The 21,927-nt window shown below is 36.9% G+C and overlaps 1 protein-coding gene across 31 annotated transcripts in view; it reads right to left on the bottom strand.

Annotated features, from left to right (window-relative positions):
- Positions 1 to 21,927, bottom strand: part of MLLT10 (MLLT10 histone lysine methyltransferase DOT1L cofactor) — a 222,768-nt gene that overhangs the window by 58,501 nt on the left and 142,340 nt on the right. For 24 of the 31 annotated variants that reach the window (XR_010146821.1, XM_063781470.1, XM_063781471.1 and 21 more), the window contains 4 exons: positions 14,490 to 14,745; positions 11,265 to 11,834; positions 3,823 to 3,867; positions 2,944 to 2,976 (listed from right to left, as the gene is read on the bottom strand). Coding sequence is in view for 30 of the 31 variants with exons in the window: in XM_063781470.1 (XP_063637540.1) it covers positions 2,944 to 2,976; positions 3,823 to 3,867; positions 11,265 to 11,834; positions 14,490 to 14,745 (904 nt within the window). In the remaining variant the exon portion in view is untranslated. Of the gene's footprint in view, positions 1 to 2,943; positions 2,977 to 3,822; positions 3,868 to 11,264; positions 11,835 to 14,489; positions 14,746 to 16,156; positions 16,293 to 21,927 lie in introns of all 31 variants that reach the window. The other 7 variants (XM_063781476.1, XM_016962748.4, XM_063781466.1 and 4 more) reach the window with 2 other exon arrangements.

Genomic DNA, 21,927 nt, shown 5'->3' with positions numbered 1-21,927 from the left:
AAGCTTTTTTTTGAAGTTTCACAAATGTGAGATAAATATGACTAAGATGTATTTCACAAAAACAAAAAAAAGTGTCCAGAGAAAGAGTAGAAATCAATTGGAGGAAGTATTAGAACATCACATATGAGAACCCAGAAGTATTAAAAAAGAGAGAAAGGGTTAATTCTATCAAAGAGTCTGAAAAAAAAAACTTTGCAGGAAGTAAATGCAACTACACTTAGTTTTAATGACTACTTTTACTAGATGAAGTTGGAAGTCCACACCAACAGATACAAACAAGGTCTACGTCAGAGATGTTGCACATAGTAGTATAACATCAGGAAACTACAAGTAGCTTCTATTGATGCAACATAAAGTCGGGGAGAAGAAGGGATGAGACTGGAGAATCAGATTACAACGAGATGAAGAAAAACTCCACATGCCATGTGAAGGAGTATAAATGTTATCCCATAAGTCCCAGAAAATTCTCTAAGTAAGACAGTTTGACATGGTCTGATTTGCACTTTAGATTGACCATCAATTCTAGTAGCATCTAGAAAAGGGACTGGATAATGGAATGAAGGTTAGGAGTTTGCTGAAACAGTTCAGATGACAATGTAGGACATAACCAAATGGGGCAGTGGAAATACAAAAGAAAAAGAAGTTAAACTGATCAATAATAGAAAAAAGCTTTTTAAAAAAATGATGACTAGGAAAATGAGAGGGCAGAGTTGAAGTTAACTTCCTAGCCTAAGTCTGGTTGAGGTGGCTGAGTATCATACGGAAATGAAGCTTATTAGGTTTTTGGAAATATAAGTCTGCAACTCAGGAGAAAAGTCTAAATTGGAGGCATCGATTTGGGAAGCTAATAAGCACAGGTGATAGGTGATACTTGAAGCTGTAGGTATGCAGATTTTCCAAGTGAGTATATAAGAGAGTCAAGGAGAAAATAGTGTGAGAAAAAACAATCAAGGACTAATCAAAGAAATCATAAAAGACTGATATAATCTCAGAAAATAATGTATTAGCCAGGCATGGTGGCGCACGCCTGTATTCCTATCTACTCAGGGGACTGAGGTGGAAGGATCACTTGAGACCAGGAGTTGAAGGTTGCAATGACCTATGATCTATCATGCCACTGCACACCAGCCTGGGTAAGAAAGCAAGATCTTGCTTCTAAAAAAAAATAAAAAGTTAGAAAAAAAAAATAAAATTATATAGCTGTAAACAACTATGTTCATAAAGATAAAAGATTCCAATCAATAATCCAACCATCCATCTTAGGTAAGTAAAAAGAGTATGGCTGGGCATCGTGGCTCACGCCTGTAATCCCAACACTTTAGGAGTCCACCTGGGAGAACCCAGGAGGCAGAGGTTGCAGTGAGCCAATACCACGCCACTGCACTCCAACCTGGGCAACAAGAGCGAAACTCCGTCTCAAAAAAAAAAAACAAAACCCCAAACACAAAAAATTTCAAAAGAAAAATAAAGAGAAAGAAAAGCTAACTGTTGGGGACGGGGCAGCAAGGGAGAGAAAATACTGTACAAATTTTTCCAGCAAAGTCTAAGAGACTCTCCCTCAATCACCCACAGGGTAAACATCATTCACTAGGTGTCAATCTTACACTTGTACTTGCAATGAAAAATATAAATCCATTACATTGCTCCTATGATGTCTACTTTCTTTTAATCCCAAGTTTATTTTCTAAAGATGTTCAGGATTAAAGAATTAAAGAACAATTCTAAATTTACTTATGCAAACTGAAGATGATGTTAAACATCTTCAGCTTTTACACTTCTCTACCAAATAACAGTAACAAGTTTATTTTATTTTCAAGGATGCTGCCAATCCCTTTTCCCTGTAGATACCTAGTGTTGAGGGACTCCTTGTTATCAAGAGTATTCATTATCTAAGCTTCCGCAGGCACAGGTTGCATAGGGAGACAAGAATTATGAATCAATCTACTAATTAATAAAAAATAACTTATAAGATAAGACTCCCACCCTAACGACCCCTACCCTTAAGGCAACAAGAGTGTCTATGCCTGCTCATTATGCCATTAGTCTCTTGTTGGCTGTCGATACTGTAAACATCTGACAATAAAACCCAAACGCAACACAAATCGACTGCAAATTAAAATACATTAGCAAAATATGCAAGATTTCATGAAGTTAATGAAAATGTATTGAAAAACTGCTTGGAATCAAGCAGCCTTGAACAAATGAGTCTTGAACATAAACAGTCTCGAACAAATGAGATCTGTTAATAACTGAAAAAGAAAATCAACAAAGTTGACACTAGCCTCAAAATGAAAATTTTTGAACATCAAAGGATTAAGGAATGTTCTTTGGGGAAACTGAAGAAACCTTCAAACATTTTTTGCAAGAAAAATCTTCATTATAATTACATTACAAAGATAGTATTTGCCTTATATGCTGATTTCAGAACCTAATGCAGCAAAAGATACAACTCCACTGTAAAAAACCTGGTCCCAAACCAGATGTAATTTAAAAGACTATCTTCCATTTATTCACTATGTGGAATACAGGGGTAAAATAATTAAAGTATTCTATATATTAATAAACCCAAACCCTAAAAAATAAAATTCACATTCCAAGCAAATTCTTCCCCTAGGTACCAATAATTACCTGCACTGGCAAGAGAGATCTCAAAAGAACTAGAAAAACCATTTGTAAAAATAAAAAGACTTTCAGAAACTTAAAACACTATTATCATTTTGCCTTAAAAAGAAACAATAAAAGCCAAACTGATGAACCATATTGACCTATCATCCTCTTATTGGCAATCTACAAAAATTTTTCACTAAGGTGCTGAACAGTTGACTCACTGCAGCACTGGATTTCATCTAATCAATAGAACATGCTAGCTTTCAATCGAGATTCTCTACAAAAGGCAACCTTTGTGATAAACGAACCACTAGAGAAGATTCTAATAAAACTTACCATTGTGTATTGCATTCAGCAACTCTGAGAACGCTTTTAAGTAAGGAAAAAAGGACTTCAGGTTAAGATCATTCTCAAACACACAAAAGAAATACATAGCCATACACTGAATTAGTATAATAAAATTTCAGTAAGTCTATCATATATCATTGTTTGAATCATTAAAACTGAAGCTTGGCTCCATTTTTACATGGTATAAATTTTTAAATATTGTATTCCACTTGCCAACATATTACCAACTAAATTGAGATATGTTAAGGTATATTGTCATAACGACAATAATTTCCTTAGTAATAAATACGTATTTCAAATTACTTTTTAAAAGACATTTATGTCAACGTAATGTCTTGCTAAAAGTGGTCACTGTAGGATGCAAATCTATATAGGTAAATCTGCCTTAGGGCACATTTAACAATATTTATTATAAAGAAAAACCTCATTATATCATCTAACCCTATCAAATATTCTCATTTCCTAGACTTCAGTATAAGAAAGCCTCAACACATGTAGAAGACTTAATGAAAAAAACCACCTAGTGCAAATATACAAATATTGAAAAATTATATTAAGAATAGAAAACAAAATGTTAAAAAAATAAACACATTATTTTAAGAAGGAGGTGAAGTCACAATTCTGCAACAAAAGCACCATATTAAAAGACCAACAATAATTAAAATTTGTACACAACTTGACTGTAATATGGATCCATAACAAGACAAAGCAGTACATTATCTTTGCAGGAGAAAAGTATCTGTTCAATTAAGAAAAACTTGCATTTTGGAAAATTAAAATTTAGAGGTTCCGAGGTGGCATAACATACTAGAAAGAGCACTAGAGGAGACAAAAGGCCCGGGTTATCAACCCAGTTTGACAACTTACTAGTTGTTGGGCAAGCTCCATCATGCCGATACTGCATGGAAATTTCTGTTGAGAGGAAGGAAAAAGGAAATCAGTGAAGAAATTGCCAGTGACTCAAAGGTAAAAAAAGAAATAGGCCAGAAAAATGGAGGGAAATTCACCTAAAAGTGTAGTTAAGTAGGCCACCTAGAACTTCAAAAACAAAAATTATAAGCTAATAATTGGGACGTGAGAGGGAGAACCAAACGTGATAGAATTCTCACAAATCTTAATGGGAGTGTGTGGAATGTATCTGTGTTTTTACAAAGAGTGAGGAAAAGACATAAGGGCTTACAAATGAATCTGTATACCAAGTGTCTGAGAATAAAAGGCTTCATTAATGGGAGAAAGTATGATTCGCAACATGATACATTAATGTGCTTTAGATCTTTTTTTTTTTTTGAGACAAAGTCTCACTCTGTCGCCCAGGATGGAGTGCAGTGGCGCAAGCTCGGCTCACTGGGTTCAAGTGATCCTCCCACCTCAGCCTCCCAAATAGCTGGGACTACAGGTGCATGCCACCATGCCCGGCTAATTTTTGTATCTTTAGTAGAGACAGGGTTTCACCATGTTGGCCAGGTTGGTCTGGAACTCCTGACCTCAAGTGATCTGCCTGCCTTGACCTCCCAAAGTGCTGGGATTACCGATGTGAGCCACCACGCTAGGTCTAGGTCATTCATTAGATGGGAAGAGCTTACCAAAAACATCTGAATACTATTTTCACATGGAAATCACAATTTAAGTATGATAATTTAGTTGATATATGACCATAAATATATTATGACTTATATAGCAGCATAAAACTCATTAAGTTATATTCAGCTCACTATCTTGAACCATTCATTTTTGAGAAAGATGGCTGGGTGTGGTGGCTCATGCCTGTAATCCCAGCACTTTGAGAGGCCAAGGCGGGCACTTGAGGTCAGGAGTTTGAGACCAGCCTGCCCAATATGGCGAAACCCCATCTCTGCTAAAAATACAAAAATTAGCCGGGCACGGTGGCACGTGCCTGTAATCCGAGCTACTTGGGAGGCTGAGGCACAAGAATCGCTTGAACAAACAGTGGTTTCAGTGAGCTGAGATTGCACCACCGCACTACAGCCTGGGCGACAGAGCAAGACTTGGTCTCAAAAAAAAAGAAAAGAAAAAAAGAAAAGAGAAAGATAACAAATGAATAAGACATTATTACCCTTACTCTTTTATTCCACCCAAACGAGAAGAACAAGCAGAGGGTGCAGAGAACAAGGAATAAAACACTAATAAAAGCAAAATCTGCTCAGAATATGAGAAATTAATTTCTATATGGCTTTCTGAGGGAAAAATAATTGATAAAACTAGGACCAAGGCTGTGACTCAAAGGACCTGGGTTTGCTAATCCTGGAAACAACTGATATTCCCTTATGGCTAACACTGTTGGCAAAAATTTTTTTAAAGGAGGGATAACTGGGAATTCCTTGGATATTATTTAACCAAAAACATAGCCCCAAAATCCAAAACTTTTTGAGTGCGCCCATGACTCTCATGCTCATTGGTGCATTTTGGATTTCAGATTTTCAGATTAGGGATGCTCACCTGGTAAGTATATATAATGCAAGTATTCCAAAATCTCCCAAAAATCTGAAATTCCAAATACTATGGTCTCAAGAATTTTTAAAAAAGGTTACTCAACCTGTACTTTGAAAGGACACAGTATGCCCCAAGAAAGGAAGTGAATGCTAAACCATCAACCCCTTGCAATTTGAGTTCTTTATGCCTCGTGTTCCATTACTGGAACCTAAGCTTGTGGAAGTTATTTATACCCTACTGCTCAAGGTCATCACCAAGGTCTGATTTTTCACACACAAAAAAGCGCAACCTCCAGCATAAATGGGTTAACGAATATCAGACTTTTCTCAGAGAAAATAACAAGATGGTTTTAGTGAAGAAAAAGATGTTCTCAACTTTCACTTTAGTAAATCAAATTTTTGTAATGTGGTGAAGATAAATAGCGAAGAGGAAAGGACAGATTGTCAACTCTTCCAAAACTGTTTTTGATGTTTCAAAAGACCTCGTGCCTAACTGTTCAGAACCCAAAAAAATGTACGTAGGAAAGAGTTCAGTCAAAAAACGAACAAAACCTATAAGCCCCAAACTTAAAACTCTTAGAAATCACTTTTAGAAACACACTAATTTTCCATTTTGTACAAGTCACTATAAAACAGGCCATTTATCAGGACACACTTCAATCCATAATACAAATTTTAGAATCTGAACTCTGAATCAAACATTTTATAGGTGTTTTCTAGGCTTCTACTCTAATTTGATCTACAGTTCCCAGAAAAAATGTACTCTGCTACAATTTGAACATGTCATGAGAGAATTTTGATTACTATTAAAACTGATGCTTTTAGCCAATAATTTCAAGAGGGAATCACATTAGAACCTGACTCTACTCCTGCTTTACATCCTAGTTGTAAAGGAGAAATAACATCAAGAGGAGCTGTCCTATTTCACAAGGCTGTTCCAAGGATCAAACGAGAGAGTAACTAAAGAGTTCCTAAGAAACTTAAACGTACTCAAATAAGAGATTATATTAGCATTGCTAAGCTGAATGAGATAGCATTTTTTTTCTTTTCCATTAATGAAATTCTTTCATAATGGTAACTAGCCAGAATAGTTATTTTAAGAAAAAGATCATTAGCCTATCAGTTTGATTTCTTCAGTCTGGCATTAATCTCTCAATGAACCCATCCTACCCTATAAACTTCACCTTCACAGTGCCACAAATACAAGCTTCCTGTTCTTATTAGGCTTTTCCCTCAAACAGACCTTTACTTTCTTTTCAGGTAATATTGGCCTTCGTCTTCTGCCTACTTCAAAGTACAATTCAACCTCTCCATGATCTTTTTCAACTTAATAATACTTTTCATCATAAACTGGCAAAATAAATACTACATGAAAAGCTTTAAAAATAGCTGGGCCCAGTGGCTCACACCTGTAATCCCAGCATTTTGCGAGGCTGAGGCAGGTGGATCATGAGGTCAAGAGATGGAGACCATCCTGGCCAACATGGTGAAACCCTGTCTCTATTAAAAATACAAAAATTAGCTGAGTGTGGTGGCGTGCACCTGTAGTCCCAGCTACTAGGGAGGCTGAGGCAGGGGAACTGCTTTAACTCAGGAGGCAGAGGTGGCAGTGAGCTGAGATCAGGCCACTACACTCTAGCCTGGTCAATAGAGCAAGACTCCAACTCAAAAAAGAAAAGAAAAGAAAAGCTTTACAAATAAAGTAATATGTCTTACAGCTTAGCTATAAACACTCAGAGGGGAAGTACAAAATCATACAGCATACTTCTAACCACATGACACACACTCACAAGACAACTAATGGTATTCATTCATTTCTTAAAATAATGTTTAACATTTACTATGTCCAAAGCACTGTGCTGGCAGTGGGGATACAGTGGTGTATGTCAGAAACAGCCCCTAGCCTCAGGAGTTAGTATTATAGTGAATGTTATAGTTTAAACAACAGGTGCTTACAAAGGTCATCTTCGACATTACTAAATTATCAACCTATCATTCAAGAAAGTCAATCTTTTAAAAACAGCATCATGAAAAACAACTTGTGATGATGTAATACATAATACAGTTGTCTTCTGTGTCTGTGGGATTCCACATCTGGGGATTCAACACCCTTGTATAGAAAATATTTGGAGGAAAAAATTGAGTCTGTACTGAATGTGTACAGACTTTTTTTCCTGTCATGATTCCCTAAGCAATATAGTATAACAACTATTTGCATAGCATTTACATGATACTAGGTATTATAAGAAATCTAGAAAAGAATGATTTAAGTACACAGGAAGATGTGCATAGGTTATATGAAAATACTATGACGTTTTATAACAGGAACTTGAGCATCTTGGACTTGGGTATTTATTTGCAGGAGGTCCTGGAACCAAGTCCCCATGGATGCCAAAGGATGACTGTATACATTTTCTCCTTCCTACTTATTTATTATATGGGGGGAAGCTTCTTGTTGCCACAGTTACTAAATGATTTCTCAATTTCAAATTAGTCCAAAGGAAAAATTAACTTTTCATACCAATAAGAAACACTATTGCTGAAAGTTAAATTATTGGTTCAAATTTGTTCAGGGATCTCTTTGCTTAAAGTATGACTGACATTACACTAGTGTGGTGTTAGACCCTCATCAGCAAACATCTGTTGAGCTGTCTAATTAAATGGCTCTGGACCCAGGGAAAATGCATATCTCCATCACTTAAAACCTAAGAGAATTCTGTCTCAGTTTCTTGTCCTATATAATGAGTAATAACACTTAATGCTTATTAACTGCTTAACACAGTGTGTGGCACATACTAAGTGTTCATCAGCAGTTAGCAATTCTTAACTTACTATGATTAAAGCAGCACATGAAGCCAAGCCTCTTCTAGGTAAGGATACGCTTTTTACTATTGTCAATAAATGTTCTGCACTAAGTCCTAAAATGTTTATTAACATACATAAAACTAAAGAATATATCTCAAATAGTTTTCAATAATCTTATTCCATGATTATAGCTTTAACAAGACATAAAATATCTTCAGAGTAATTTTTTTTTTTTTTTTTTTTTTTGAGATGGAGTCTCGCTCTGTCTCCCAGGCTGGAGTGCAGTGGCCCGATCTCGGCTCACTGCAACCTCTGCCTCCCGGGTTTAAGCGATTCTCCTGCCTCAGCCTCCCTAGTAGCTGGGACTACAGGTGCGTGCCACCACGTCTAGCTAATTTTTCTACTTTTAGTAGAGACCAGCTTTCACCATGTTGGCCAGGACGGTCTAGATCTCTTGACCTCAGGTGACCCGCCCACCTCGGCCTCCCAAAGTACTGGGATTACAGGCATGAGTCACCATGCCCAGCCCCAGAGTAATTTTTTTTTTTTTTTTTTTTTTTTTTTTTTTTTGAGACGGAGTCTCGCTCTGTCACCCAGGCTGGAGTGCAGTGGTGTGATCTCGGCTCACTGCGAGCTCTGCCTCTCAGGTTCACGCCATTCTCCTGCCTCAGCCTCTCCGAGTAGCTAGGACTACAGGCACCCGCCACCATGCCGGGCTACTTTTTTGTATTTTTAGTAGAGACAGGGTTTCACCGTGGTCTCCATCTCCTGACCTCGTGATCCACCCGCCTCAGCCTCCCAAAGTGCTGGGATTACAAGCATGAGCCACTGTGCCCAGCCGCCCCAGAGTAATTTTTAAACACAACGTTTTAAAAATTTCTTGGCAGATAAATTTCTTAGGTCATTTATTTTTGTGAACTAATACTTACAAGAATTTCCCCCTAAATTACTATGTTTACCTAATGGTAAGGTAAGAGAAACGAATTCTTTTTTTCTGCCACAGGAGTACCACAAACACTGCCCTCTGAAAGCAACCATCCTATGAGGAACACTATTCCTCACACCTAACATCTCCCCAAATCTGTTAACAGATAGGAAAATATTTTCAGGGATGTAAATCAATATCTTAATTTTATTAATTTGAAGATGTGTTTCAAATAAGCATTCCAATGTAATTTCTGAAATTCAGGAATTCTCAGACTATGCTTCAAAACTACAGAAAATCAGTAAAGAGGTCTCCCCACAAAAGCAAATCTAGGCTTTATTTTCTCAGTAAGGTACTCATGTGATTGATTACTACGCCTCTTGCTAAAAATGAAGAGAAATTCAATTTTTTTATTAAATTTGTCTAAAGGTACTTTTTGTGACAAGGGGGCTTACTGCTAAGCCCTTCTAGTTTCAAAGGAAACATATAAATAAAAGCATACATTCAAATATGCAATGTATTTAAACCTTTTCTATGAACTTCTTTCTCACTACAATTTACATGTATTTTTCCCCCTCTAAAATAGTGAGCCTCAACCAGAGGTAGTTTTAGTCCTCTGGACACATTTAACACATTAAACAATGTTTGGAGACATTTTTTATTCCCACTGTAGGAAGGGAGCGTGTGATGATGCTCTTGGCCTGTAGGGGGCAGGGACTGGGGATTCTGGTAAATATCCTGCAATACACAGGGTAACACATGAAGACTTGTCCCATCCAAATTGTCAATAACGCTAAGATTGATAAATCCTGCTCTAGAACCATCCTTAATGCATCTAGAGATTCCACTCATTTCTGAATACAAAGAAACTCCTGGCTATGTGATCTTGGGTATCTTATTTTACCTTTCAAAGCCTCAGTGTTACCAGCTGTAAAATGAAGACATCTCATAACTGTTGTTAAATGAGAAAATAAATATTAACAGAACTGGCACATAACAAATCACAGTTATTGTTACTATTTCTCACATCTGACCTTTACATATGATATTCTCTCTTGGACTGGTCTTTTTTATGTTTGTTTATTGAAGTTACTACTGTGTATTCACAACTATTAAAACAATCTAAAATTTTGTATTTATAAAATAAACATGAACATTCTTCATTAAATTGTATCATTTTTCCATACCATTTCCTACCTACCCTTGCCACCAACTAATAGAACAAATACAATCCATAATAATTTATCTTACCTAAATTCTTGTTATTTCAACAATCAGAAATCTAAAACTAGAAGAAAGGTTTCAACATTTATTGAAAACCATTTATCTTAAATTCAAGATGCAATTTAAAAGATAAATGCTGACATTTCAGTTAACATCAACTGTTAAGGGTCTGTCTAAAAACATGCATTGCATTTTGAAGAAATTTTTAAAAACTGAAAATAACATTCATAATACAAATTGCAAATTACAGAAACATCCCAATAGTGTGAATAACAATGTATATCAACTCACTTGTCTTATAATAAAAAGAATGGTAAAATCATGAAGTATATTTGAAAACAAAATTAAATCATTTCAGGTATCTCCTGAAATAAAATGTGACTGCTGGATTCCATAAATTAAAATCATTTATCACTGATATAAAAATGTCTCAGGATAGGGTAATTCAAGTAGTATCTGTGTGAGGAGTCGTTTAGAAAATGATTACTAAAATTGAAGTTTAGAGAAAGGGAGCTCAAAACAAAACAAAAACCAAAGGGTAAAAACTCTCACACCCTAAATATAAATTCTGCATTAAAAAAAAAATACTGTGCAGGTGAAACAAAAATAGGAAATAAATTCTAAGTGTTTTGTAAGTAATGAATGACCAATAGATTGCTTAGCCTACATTTAATTAAGTAAAATCAAATTAGTGCCAAACATCTTTTCCAAACACCAAATCATCTAAGACTTTAAGATATTTTCGTATTTTCCATTAGAAAATTTAAAAACTGAGAAATTTCACTTTAATTAAATGTCATTTATTAATTTCAAGTATTATCGTAACAACAGTTGAAAACGTTTTAAGACAGAAGAAGGGAGGTGGTGGGAGTGAAGGAGAAAAATAATAATAGGCAAACCCCTACCTGAACCAACTGGAGATGAGCCAACACTGAGGCTCTGTAAACTTCCATTCCTGAGCAATGTAGGAGATTTCTGCAGACTAGAGCTTGTTATGCTTCCTGCAGCTGATGCTACAGATGATGTTGGTGAAGCAGAAGAAACTGAGAGATGAGAAACATTCTCTTGATTTTTGTTTCCTTTGGGTCTGCCAGGCCCATGCTTACTTTGTTTATTTCCTTTCCTTTTCTTTTCCTTTACAGTTTCTTCTTCTATGCCAGAAGTTTGAGCCCGCTTATATCCTGCTGTAGGAAGGCTGGAATTACCCAAATCTCCAGGTGAATTTTCAAAGCTTTTAGGCTGTGAAGTAACAGCTGAGGTTGAAGGGAGGCCAATTAAGGTACTAAAACTATTTACCCCCCCTTCCTGGCTTCCAGACTCTCCTTTATGTACATCTTTGGTTGTTGATGACTGTTGGGAGTGAGAGTAACTGTCATTACGCAGATCTGAGTCTGTAAAGCTCAGGAAATCCTGGGGAGACTGCACTGAACTTCCAGAAGATGACTTTACACTGCCTGGAGTTCCTGAAAAACTGCCTGGAGTTAAAAAAAAAAAAAAAAAAAAGTTGAGGGGTGGGGGGACAGAAAAATTGGATGCTAAAGTTCCCATAAGCAGCAGACATGATATAATCATTAAAGAGAAGAGTTTAAAAAAATTAACTACAACACTTAGGACATTCATATATTAAGACTTGTCAAATTTATCCCCAAAATTACCTTTAAAAACATGTGTCATTTTATAGATGGTATTAAATGTTTACTGTGGAATTGCAAGCTATTACTTAAATAATTATTAAGATATAAGATGTGCTTTATTTCACCTACCTTTTGCCACAGCAACATTCCGCAATTCTCCCCCAAACACCTCATGTATGCCTGAGGAAGGACTAAAGAACAGTAGTCTCCTTTCCACAGTCATGCAAGAAGACCTAACAAGACTATAATCTGACTCTAAATGTCTAGGGGAACTTCTTTTTTGAATATTGAAGGTATGATTGAAAATGTTCCCAATATACAATAAGAACTTAAGATGTTTCCTAGGTTATGAGTTCTAAGTTTTAACTTTAAGACATACTAGTGATTATTTTTCAGCTGAATCTACCACAATAGAAAATGGATTTGACAAAATAATGATCATATGGAATCTAATCTATATCTCACATTCTCCCAACCCAATTTTCATGGAACTTCATAAAGAAAACAGCCATCACTGCTTATTCTTTCTTTAAAGAACATGAGTACCCCACCATACCATTCTAAGATATAAGAAACTTAGGCTGGGTGCAGTGGCTCATGCCTGTAATCCCAGCACTTTGGGAGGCGGAAGCGGGAGGATCATGAGGTCAGGAGTTCAAGACCAGCCTGACCAACATGGTGAAACCCCGACTCTACTGAAAATATAAAAATTAGCCGGGCGTGGTGACGTGTGCCTCTAATCCCAGCTACTCAGGAGGCTGAACCCGTCTCTACAAAAAATTTAAAAATGAGCTGGGCATGGTGACGCATGCTTGTGGTCCCATATACTTGGGAGACAAAGGTGGAGGCAAAAGCTAATTGAGGGTCTGAAGCGGGAAGAATGCTTGAGCCCAGGAGGTCAACCTTGCAGTGAGCCGTGATCACATGACTGCCCTCCAGCCTGGGCAACAAAGCAAGGCCCTGTCTCAAAATACACACACACAAACACACACACACACACACACACACACACACACACACACAGAAAACCTGGAAAACAGGTTAGTGTGTTAACCTGTTAAACTTCAAACTTTATAACAAATGCATTATTAATCAACAACTTATTTACTGAGACCTATGTAAATCCCCTGAAAATTGTCTAGTATGTTTATCTACTAAAAAATGTAAACCTTGATTGTATTTATTTATTTAGTGGGTTTTATTGTTTGTTTTTGGTTTTTTGTTTGTTTGTTTGTTTTTTGAGGCAGGGTCTTGTTCTGTCGCCTAGGCTGGAGTGCAGTGGCACAATCACGGCTCACTGTAGCTTCAACCTCCCTGGGTCAAGCAATCCTCGCACTGTAGCCTCCTGAGGAGCTGGAGCCACAGGCAGTCATCACCAAGCCTGGCTAATTTTGTTTGCCTGTCCAAGGAGACAGGGTCTCACTCTGTCACCGAGGCTGGAGTGCAGTAGTGCAATCTCAGCTCACTGCAGCCTCAACCTCCTGGGTTCAAGCAATCCTCCCACCTCGGCCTCTGAAGTAGCTGGGACTATAGGCATGTGCCACCATGCCTGGCTAATTTTGTATTTTTTAGAGAGACAGGGTTTTGCCATGTTGCCTATGCTGGTCTCCAACTCCTAAACTCAGATGATCCACCTGACTGAGCCTCATAATACTGGGATTACAGGCATGAGCCACTGTGCCCAGTTCACACCCAGCTAATTTTTAAATTTTTTGTAGAGATGAGGTCTTACCACATTGCCCAAGCTGGCCTCAAGAGTTCTGCCCACCTCAGCATCCCAAACTGCTAGGATTATAGATGTGAGCCACCACGCCCGGCCAACCTTAATTGTTTTTAATGTTTAGGAAATATAAATAAAAAACATTTATGGAAAAGACACCAGGAACAGTATCTCACACCTGTAATCCTAGCACTTTGGGAGGCCAAGGCAGGAGGATCACCTGAGATCAGCAGTTCGAGACCAGCCTGGCCAACATGGTGAAATCCCATCTCTACTAAAATACAAAAACTGGCCAGGCATGGTGGCATGCACCTGTAATCCCAGCTACTCAAGAGGCTGAGGCACAAGAATCACTTGAACCTGAGAGGTGGAGGTTGCAGTGAGCCGAGATTGCGCCACTGCACTCCAGCCCAGGCAACAGAGCGAGATTCCGTCTCAAACAAAAAGAAGGACTGTTCTACAGAACTCAAAGCAAAGCTCCAGCTTTTATTATTTTTCTCCCCAATTTTAAGCATTATTCCATATCTAGTTAAACATTAAAATTACAATTCAACTCTGGAAGCACAAATCATATTATAAAAGGAAAGAAAAAGTCCCTATTAAAAAAATTTAATAGGAAACACTATCTTTAAAGTAATCTTACTACAGCAACTAATCATATAATAATCTAGAACATCCATTAGTTATAAGTTCAAAAACAAACCAATTACTTTACAAAGCATAACTATTATTAACCATCTTAAACACAAGTATTTTAACTAAAACATCACTAATACCTTGAGGAAAAGGGCTAGCTGCTGACACAGTTGTTCCTGGATTTCTTCCACCACCAGGCTTTCTTCCCCTTTGACCTGAGCTGTGAGCTGAAGATTTCTTCCCTTTGCCCTCTGACCCTCTAGTCTCTGAAACATCTTTTCCACTAGAGGTGTGTGCAGAGACTTCCTGGAAATTTGCATTTGTAAATCGTGCAGTAGTATCTTCCAAGCGCTTCAATGATCCAGATATAGAGTTGTTGCTAGTGCTTGTATAAGTCTAACATTTTGATTCAAAAAGGGAAGGAAAAAGAGTTGATTACATTTTAGTTACAGAAAACAATGGGTGCCACATTAATAAGAAGAACTTGCAGAATAAACACAAAGTTTCTGTTCTAAAAATAAGTCAGTTCACCTAAGAAAATCATCCAAAAACAATTCAAGTCTATTATAATTACTTTAAAAAAAAGAAAAGAAAAGAAAAAGCCTACATAATTTAAAGATGGCTGTTTCAGGATCAAATTGCAACAACTAGTAAAAGTATGTATTAGTTATATTTATGAAGTGACACAGTAATACTGAAGATACTCATTTGTCAAGCAACATCATTTTTTTTTTAACAATGTCTACACTTCCTAGACATGAAATTAAAATAAGCTTTAGTGTTCAACACAGGAAGGTGACAATAAGGGAACTAAGGTGCTACAAATCCATTAGAGGACCATATCCATGAGTTTATAAGGCTAGCGGAGGACAGAGCAAAACTTTTTAAGGAAATCAGGTGAGGGCCCCTTTGCAAAAAAAAAAAAAAAAAAAAACAGAAAGATTTGAAACAGAAATCATTTTTCCATTTGTTATGTTGAGGAAAACGTTATATATCGCAAAGGTAAGATTTTATAACTATCCCTAAAAGTGGTTCTCAATCATTCCCTTGATCTGCATTTGTTAAGGAAAAAAGATGAAGACTTGTATAGTTTCCAGTTTTAGCAATCATTTTTAATACAAGGTATACCCAAATAATGGTGAATAAAATGACTACATGAAAGTGTATTATACCAGATGCACATTAATCACCATGTTTTGAAATCAAAGGTTTATAAAGTCCATTAGGGCAAAGATTTTGATGTTGCCATTAAGTTCACTAAAGTATCTGAGGCATGCACAGCATAAAGTTCACTAAGTGCTTGCTACATAATCGGCACTAAATTTTTGTTGGATAAGTTAATACTTTTTTATTGTATCTATCTAAAATCTCTGCTATAAAAATGAAAAAAATCTGAAAATATGCAAAAGTGAATTTTCCCACATACAGCCACCACTCAACACAAACAATCAGATGAATATGAAAAACGAGAACACGACAATAAAATCAAGTTTCAAAATGGCTGGCATTTTTAGCAAAAACAATTTCAAAAAGAGGAATAAGAGAAGAAATTAAGTGTTTGGAAAACCAAATCTTGCTGCTTTTCTGTCACCCTGTTGCCATCCCCAGCCCCCATCATCTCAGTGCCAATAACGGATATTCATCATTAAATAGAAGAAATATTTCATAAAAACAAAGTACTCCACTATTCTAACAAACTACAATCCACAAACAAGAACAAACGTTTCAAAGTAAGTTTAAAAGGAAAAAAAAAAAATCCCATTTTACAAACCAATTACATTTAAGCTGATGAAACTTCATGGCTTACTTTAGAAATATGAACCTTTTCCATGCTGGGCAGGTCAATTTGGAAACCACCCCACCTCATTTTTCAAATACTTTTTCCAATTACTTGAGTTGATCCTGAGGTTCTCCATTCCTCTCACATCTGATCCTTGCATGACCTAGTGAAGTTTAAAAGTCATCTAAGAAAACACAGTGGTGTTCTTCACTCATGTATTTTTGCTCATGTATCAAATAAAGAATGGAGAGAAAATTGGGTAGAGTACTACAAATGGAAATACGCTATTCACTTCCACATGACAATCTACATTAGAGATGGTCATTTTTCCCACTTATTTAACAGAACACCCTTGATCAAACCCTCAAGTATAAATCTGTCCATAAAAACCCATGAAAACATGACATTTGGAAGAAACAGTATTACAAAGAGAGCAATGAATAAAACAATCGAACTTCAGTGACAAAAAATCATATTAAAACTGTAACTGAACATTTTTAAATGTCCAAACCTACGTTTCAGAACATAATCAGACTTAATGTGAAAAAAATGAATTTTAGCTTTAGATGTTAACAATTTTTAAATTATACATAATGACACTAACTAAGGCAATGCAGGGTTCATTCAAAGAGAAACATCTATTTTAATTCCATGTTTAAAAATGATTTTAAAAGTACTTGTTCCATAATGTGCTGTTGGGACAATATGGCACTAGGGAATTCCATTATAAACACACAATGATCAACTCAAAATCGAAGACAGGTAAAAGGAGACCAGAGGGAGGTGGGAGATGGCTGAAAGACACACTATGAGTAAGCCCAAGACTAAATTCACAAAATCTTGTTTCCTCACTTTTGTATTCTAAATGTCTATCATAATATGAACATCTCACTGCTCTGAGTGTAATTCTTGTATATAATAATACTTATTTTTAATGCAAATTGGACCACAAAATGCAAACTACTTCATTTGGTGCTCTACTGAAAAATGTAAGTTCTTTTTTTGTTGTTGTTGTTTTCTACTGGAGATAAAACTAGATATTTGGCTGTACTGAGAGTCTCTGAAGTGCTGCATACTTTGTTCTACATTGTGATTTACGGGCAACTTAATCTTTTAAAAGGCTAATTCAGAATACATGTCATTTTTATTTCATGGCCAACTATTAGTCCTAAGATAAGCTGCAACACCAATATACCTACACAATAGCATTAAGTGGAAACAAAAATTATTTACTTCAAACAAAAATTTAAAACTAGATCCAAAATTAAACAATGACTCTATAACAAGTAACCAAAGAAACAGCAGCTATGATTATTTACAAAAGGTACAGTTGCCTCAGATTAGTCTACAAGGCTCTGTCATCTGCATTGGTGATGAGAAGTGCTATGCCTTCAACCATTAGAAAACATACTGTGCTGGTTAAAATATTAAAATAAAATAATGTACTATTCAAGTGTCCCATAAAAACCACAAACTTTGTACCAAGCCAATCTTGAGACTACAACATGTAAACTACCCAACATAAATCACCAAAAGAATGAGTACATTAAAAAAAATAACAGTGAGCTGTAGAACAACCTTAAGTAGCCTAATTTACATGCTACTAGAATACTCAAAAAGAATGGGAGGATCAAAACAAACGAACAAAAAATCCCCACAAAACTGAAGAAATAATAGTAGGAAAAATTATAAAATTGATGAAAAAAAACCCCCACAGTTTAAGAACCTCAAGTAACCCCAAGAAAAATAAATATGAAGAAAAGTAAATTAACTCAGTTCATTATCAAATTGCTTATCATTAAAAACCAATGATAAAGAGGAAATGTTACAAGAAACTAGGCTTTTCTTTTTTCTTTTTAAGGATGTCTTACACTCCAAAAACAAAGATTAAGAATGAAAGCAAAATCTTCCCTGAAAACATTCAATCTAGAAAACAGGAGAGTACTAAAAGAAAAAACTGTCAACTTAGAATTCCACAGGCAGCTATTATAAAATATCTTTCTAAAACAAATACAAAATAAAGGCTTTTTTGGATATAAAAGCAGAAAGAACTAATCACTAGCAGACCAACACTACAATAAATGCTAAAAGAACTATTTCAGACAAATAATAAATGAAATGTGAATATACCAAAAAGAAGGAAGAGCATTAGAAATGTTCATTGCTAATAGTAAATATAGTACAGAGAGATGATGATGATGTGAAATTTCTCATCACACCACTCAAAACAGTGTGCAAATTATAATATATTTATTTCTGGAATTTTCTATTCAATATTTTTCAGACCCCAGTTGACTGAAGATAACTGAAACTGTGAAAAGAGATAAGGAATTGGGAGATATACCTAATGCTAGATGACGAGTTAGTGGGTGCAGCGCACCAGCATGGCACATGTATACATATGTAACTAACCTGCACAATGTGCACATGTACCCTAAAACTTAAAGTATAATTAAAAAAAAAAAAAAGATAAAAAAAAAAAAAGAGATAAGGAAGGAGTAACAGACAAATACAATAAAAATGGTAAACAATAAAGACTTGTTCATTATTTTACTTTTTTTTTTTTTTCTTTGAGACAGAGTCTCGCTCTGTTGCCAGGCTGGAGTGCAGTGGTGCGATCTGAGCTCACTGCAACCTCCACCTCCCGGGTTCCAACGATTCTCGTGCCTCAGCCTTCCCAGTAGCTGGGACTACAGACACCTGCCACCATGCCCAGCTAATTTTTGTATTTTTAGTACAGAGGGGTTTCACCATGTTGGGCAGGATGGTCTTGATCTCTTGACCTCGTGATCCACCCGCTTCGGCCTCCCAAAGTGTTTGGGAGTACAGCCATGAGCCACCGCGCCTGGCCTATTTTAAACTCTTTACAAGACAGATGATGTAGAGCAAAAGTAGTAACAATAAATTGTGTTTTATAATATATGTAAAAAAACAATAAGTGATAAACATAGCACAAAACCAAAAGGGGAGAAGTATACAGCTACAAGGTTCTTATACTATATGTAAACTAGTATAATATTGCTTGAAGGTAAACTCTGATAGGCTAACGATGCTATACCGTACTCTCTAAATCAAACAATACAATATAACAAAAAATTATTGCAAATCAGGCAAAACTGAATCATAAAAAAAGTTCAATCAAACATACAGCAGACAGAGAGAGAGAAGGGAAGAGAAATGATGGGCAAAAAGAAAAGGATTAGCAAATGTTAGATTAAAATGCAACTACACAGAGGCCAGGTGCAGTGGCTCACACTGTAATTCCAGAACTTTTGGAGTCAGGCAGATCGACTAAGGTCAGGAGTTCGAGACCAGCCTGGCCAACATGGTAAAACCCCGTCTCTACCTGTAGATTAGCTGCACCTGTAGTCTCAGCTAATCAGGAGACTGAGGTGGGAGATCGCTTGAACCCAGGAGGCAGAGGTTGCCGTGAGCCAAGATCAAGCCACTGCACTCCAGCCTGGGAGACAGAGCGAGACCCTGTTCCAATAATAATAATAATAACAGTATTATAATAAAATACAACCACTCAGAGAATCATATTATCTGTAAATTCTCTAAACACCCCAATTAAAAAGCAAAGATTGCAAAAATGAATGAATAAACTCATAACATGACTATACGCTGCCTTAAAAAAACCTATCTTGGCTGGGCGCAGTGGCTCACACCTGTAATCCCAGCTGTTTGGGAGGCGGAGGAGGGTGGATCACCTGAGGTAAGGAGCTGGAGATCAGCCTGACCAACACGGAGAAACCCCGTAGCTACTAAAAATGCAAAATTAGCTGGGCGTGGTGGCACATACCCGTAATCCCAGCTATTCGGGAGGCTGAGGCAGGAGAATCGCTTAAAACCAGGAGGCGGAGGTTGCAGTATGCCAAAATCGTGCCATTGCACTCCAGCCTGGGCAACAAGAGTGAAACCCGTGCCCCCCCCCCCAACAAAAAAACAAACAAACAAACAAAAAAGAAGCCTATTTTAAGTTAAATTAACTTCAGGCCAGGCGCAGTGGCTCGCGCCTGTAATCCCAACACTTTAAGAGGCCGAGACAGGTGGATCACTTGAGGCCAAGAGTTCAGGACCAGCCTGGCCAACATGGTGAAACCCCGTCTCTACTAAGAATACAAAAATTAGCCAGGCGTGGTGATGCACACCTGCAATCCCAGCTACTTGGAAGTCTGAGGCAGGAGAATCACTTGAACCCGGGAGGCAGAGGTTGCAGTGAGCTGAGATCATGCTATTGCACTCCAGCTGGGGTGACAGAGCGAGACTCTATCTCGAAAAAAAAAAAAAAAAAAGAAAAGAAAAAAGAAGCCTATTTTAAATATAAAGGCACAAAGAAAGTATAAGCATGTGAAAAGAAACATCAAGCTAAAGCTAATCAATAGAAAGCTAAATTCACTATATTAATATCAGCCAGTAGATTTCACAACAAAGAATATTAACAAAATACAGTGGCTTACTCATCAAGATACAAAAATCCTAATTGTTTCTGCACCTAATACCCACCGCTCACAATAACTGACAGAACAAACAGGCAAAAAACGAGTAAGGATATAGAAAACTTAATATAAATCAACTTGACCTAATGGACATTTACAGAAAAACTCCACACAACTACAAATGAATACACATTCATTGTTATAAAAAACACATAGAGCCGGGCGCAGTGGCTCACGCCTATAATCCCAGCACTTTGGGAGGCTGAGGGGGCAGGTCACGAGGTCAAGAGATCGCGACCATCCTAACCAACATGGTGAAACCCTGTCTCTACTAAAAATACAAAAATTAGCTGGGTAAGTCCCAGCTACTTGGGAGGCTGAGACAGGAGAATCGCTTGAACCTGGGAGGCAGAGGCTGCAGCGAGCTGAGATCGTGCCAATGCACTCCAGGACAGAGGGAGACTCTATCTCCCCCTCAAAAAAAAAAAACAACAACAAAAAGCAAACAAAAAAAAAACCACATACATAGAATGTTTAACAAGATAATCCATGTTCTGCATCAAAAAAGTATCAATAAACTTAAAAGGAATGATAACACAAAAATATTAAATTAGAAATCAGTAACAAAGTGAATATCCAAATATTTCTAAACTAAATAACACACTTTTAAGTAACTCATAGGTCAAAGAAGAAAAGGAAAACCATACAAAGCATTTTTTAACTAAATAAAAATGAAAACACAACATATCAAAATTCATAAAGCCCTACTTAAGAGGGAAGTTTATATCATTAAATGCCTATACTAGGAATTCTGGTTTCTCGCTGAGCATATAAGGAGCAGAGAGGTCTTTGCTCTGCCCTAAAACAAACACAAAACTCAACAAACTGAAAATCACCAACTCTTATATCAGTGAATTGAGAGGTCACAGGGCAAACTGCTAAACAAAAAATTGGGGCTCATACCTGTAATTCCAGCACTTTGGGAGGTGGAGGCAGGCGGATCACAAGGTCAGGAGATCAAGACCATCCTGGCTAACAAGGTGAAACCCCGTCTCTACTAAAAAATATTTAAAAATTACCCAGGTGTGGTGGCAGGCGTCTGTAGTCCCAGCTATTCGGGAGGCTGAGGCAGGAAAATGGTGTGAACCCGGGAGATGGAGCTTGCAGTGAGCTGAGATCACACCATTGCACTCCAGCCTGGGTGACAGAGCAAGACTCTGTCTCGAAAAACAAAAACAAAACAAACAAACGAACAAAAACAAAAATTAGCTGGGCATGGTGGCACATGCCTGTAATCCCAGCTACTTGGGAGGCTGAGGCAGGAGAATTACTTGAACCCGGGAAGCAGAGGTTGCAGTG

Source organism: Pan troglodytes, chromosome 8 (assembly GCF_028858775.2).
Source record: "Pan troglodytes isolate AG18354 chromosome 8, NHGRI_mPanTro3-v2.0_pri, whole genome shotgun sequence".
In the NCBI taxonomy this organism is placed as follows: Eukaryota; Metazoa; Chordata; class Mammalia; order Primates; family Hominidae; genus Pan; species Pan troglodytes.
This window is presented reverse-complemented; position numbering and strand designations above follow the sequence as displayed.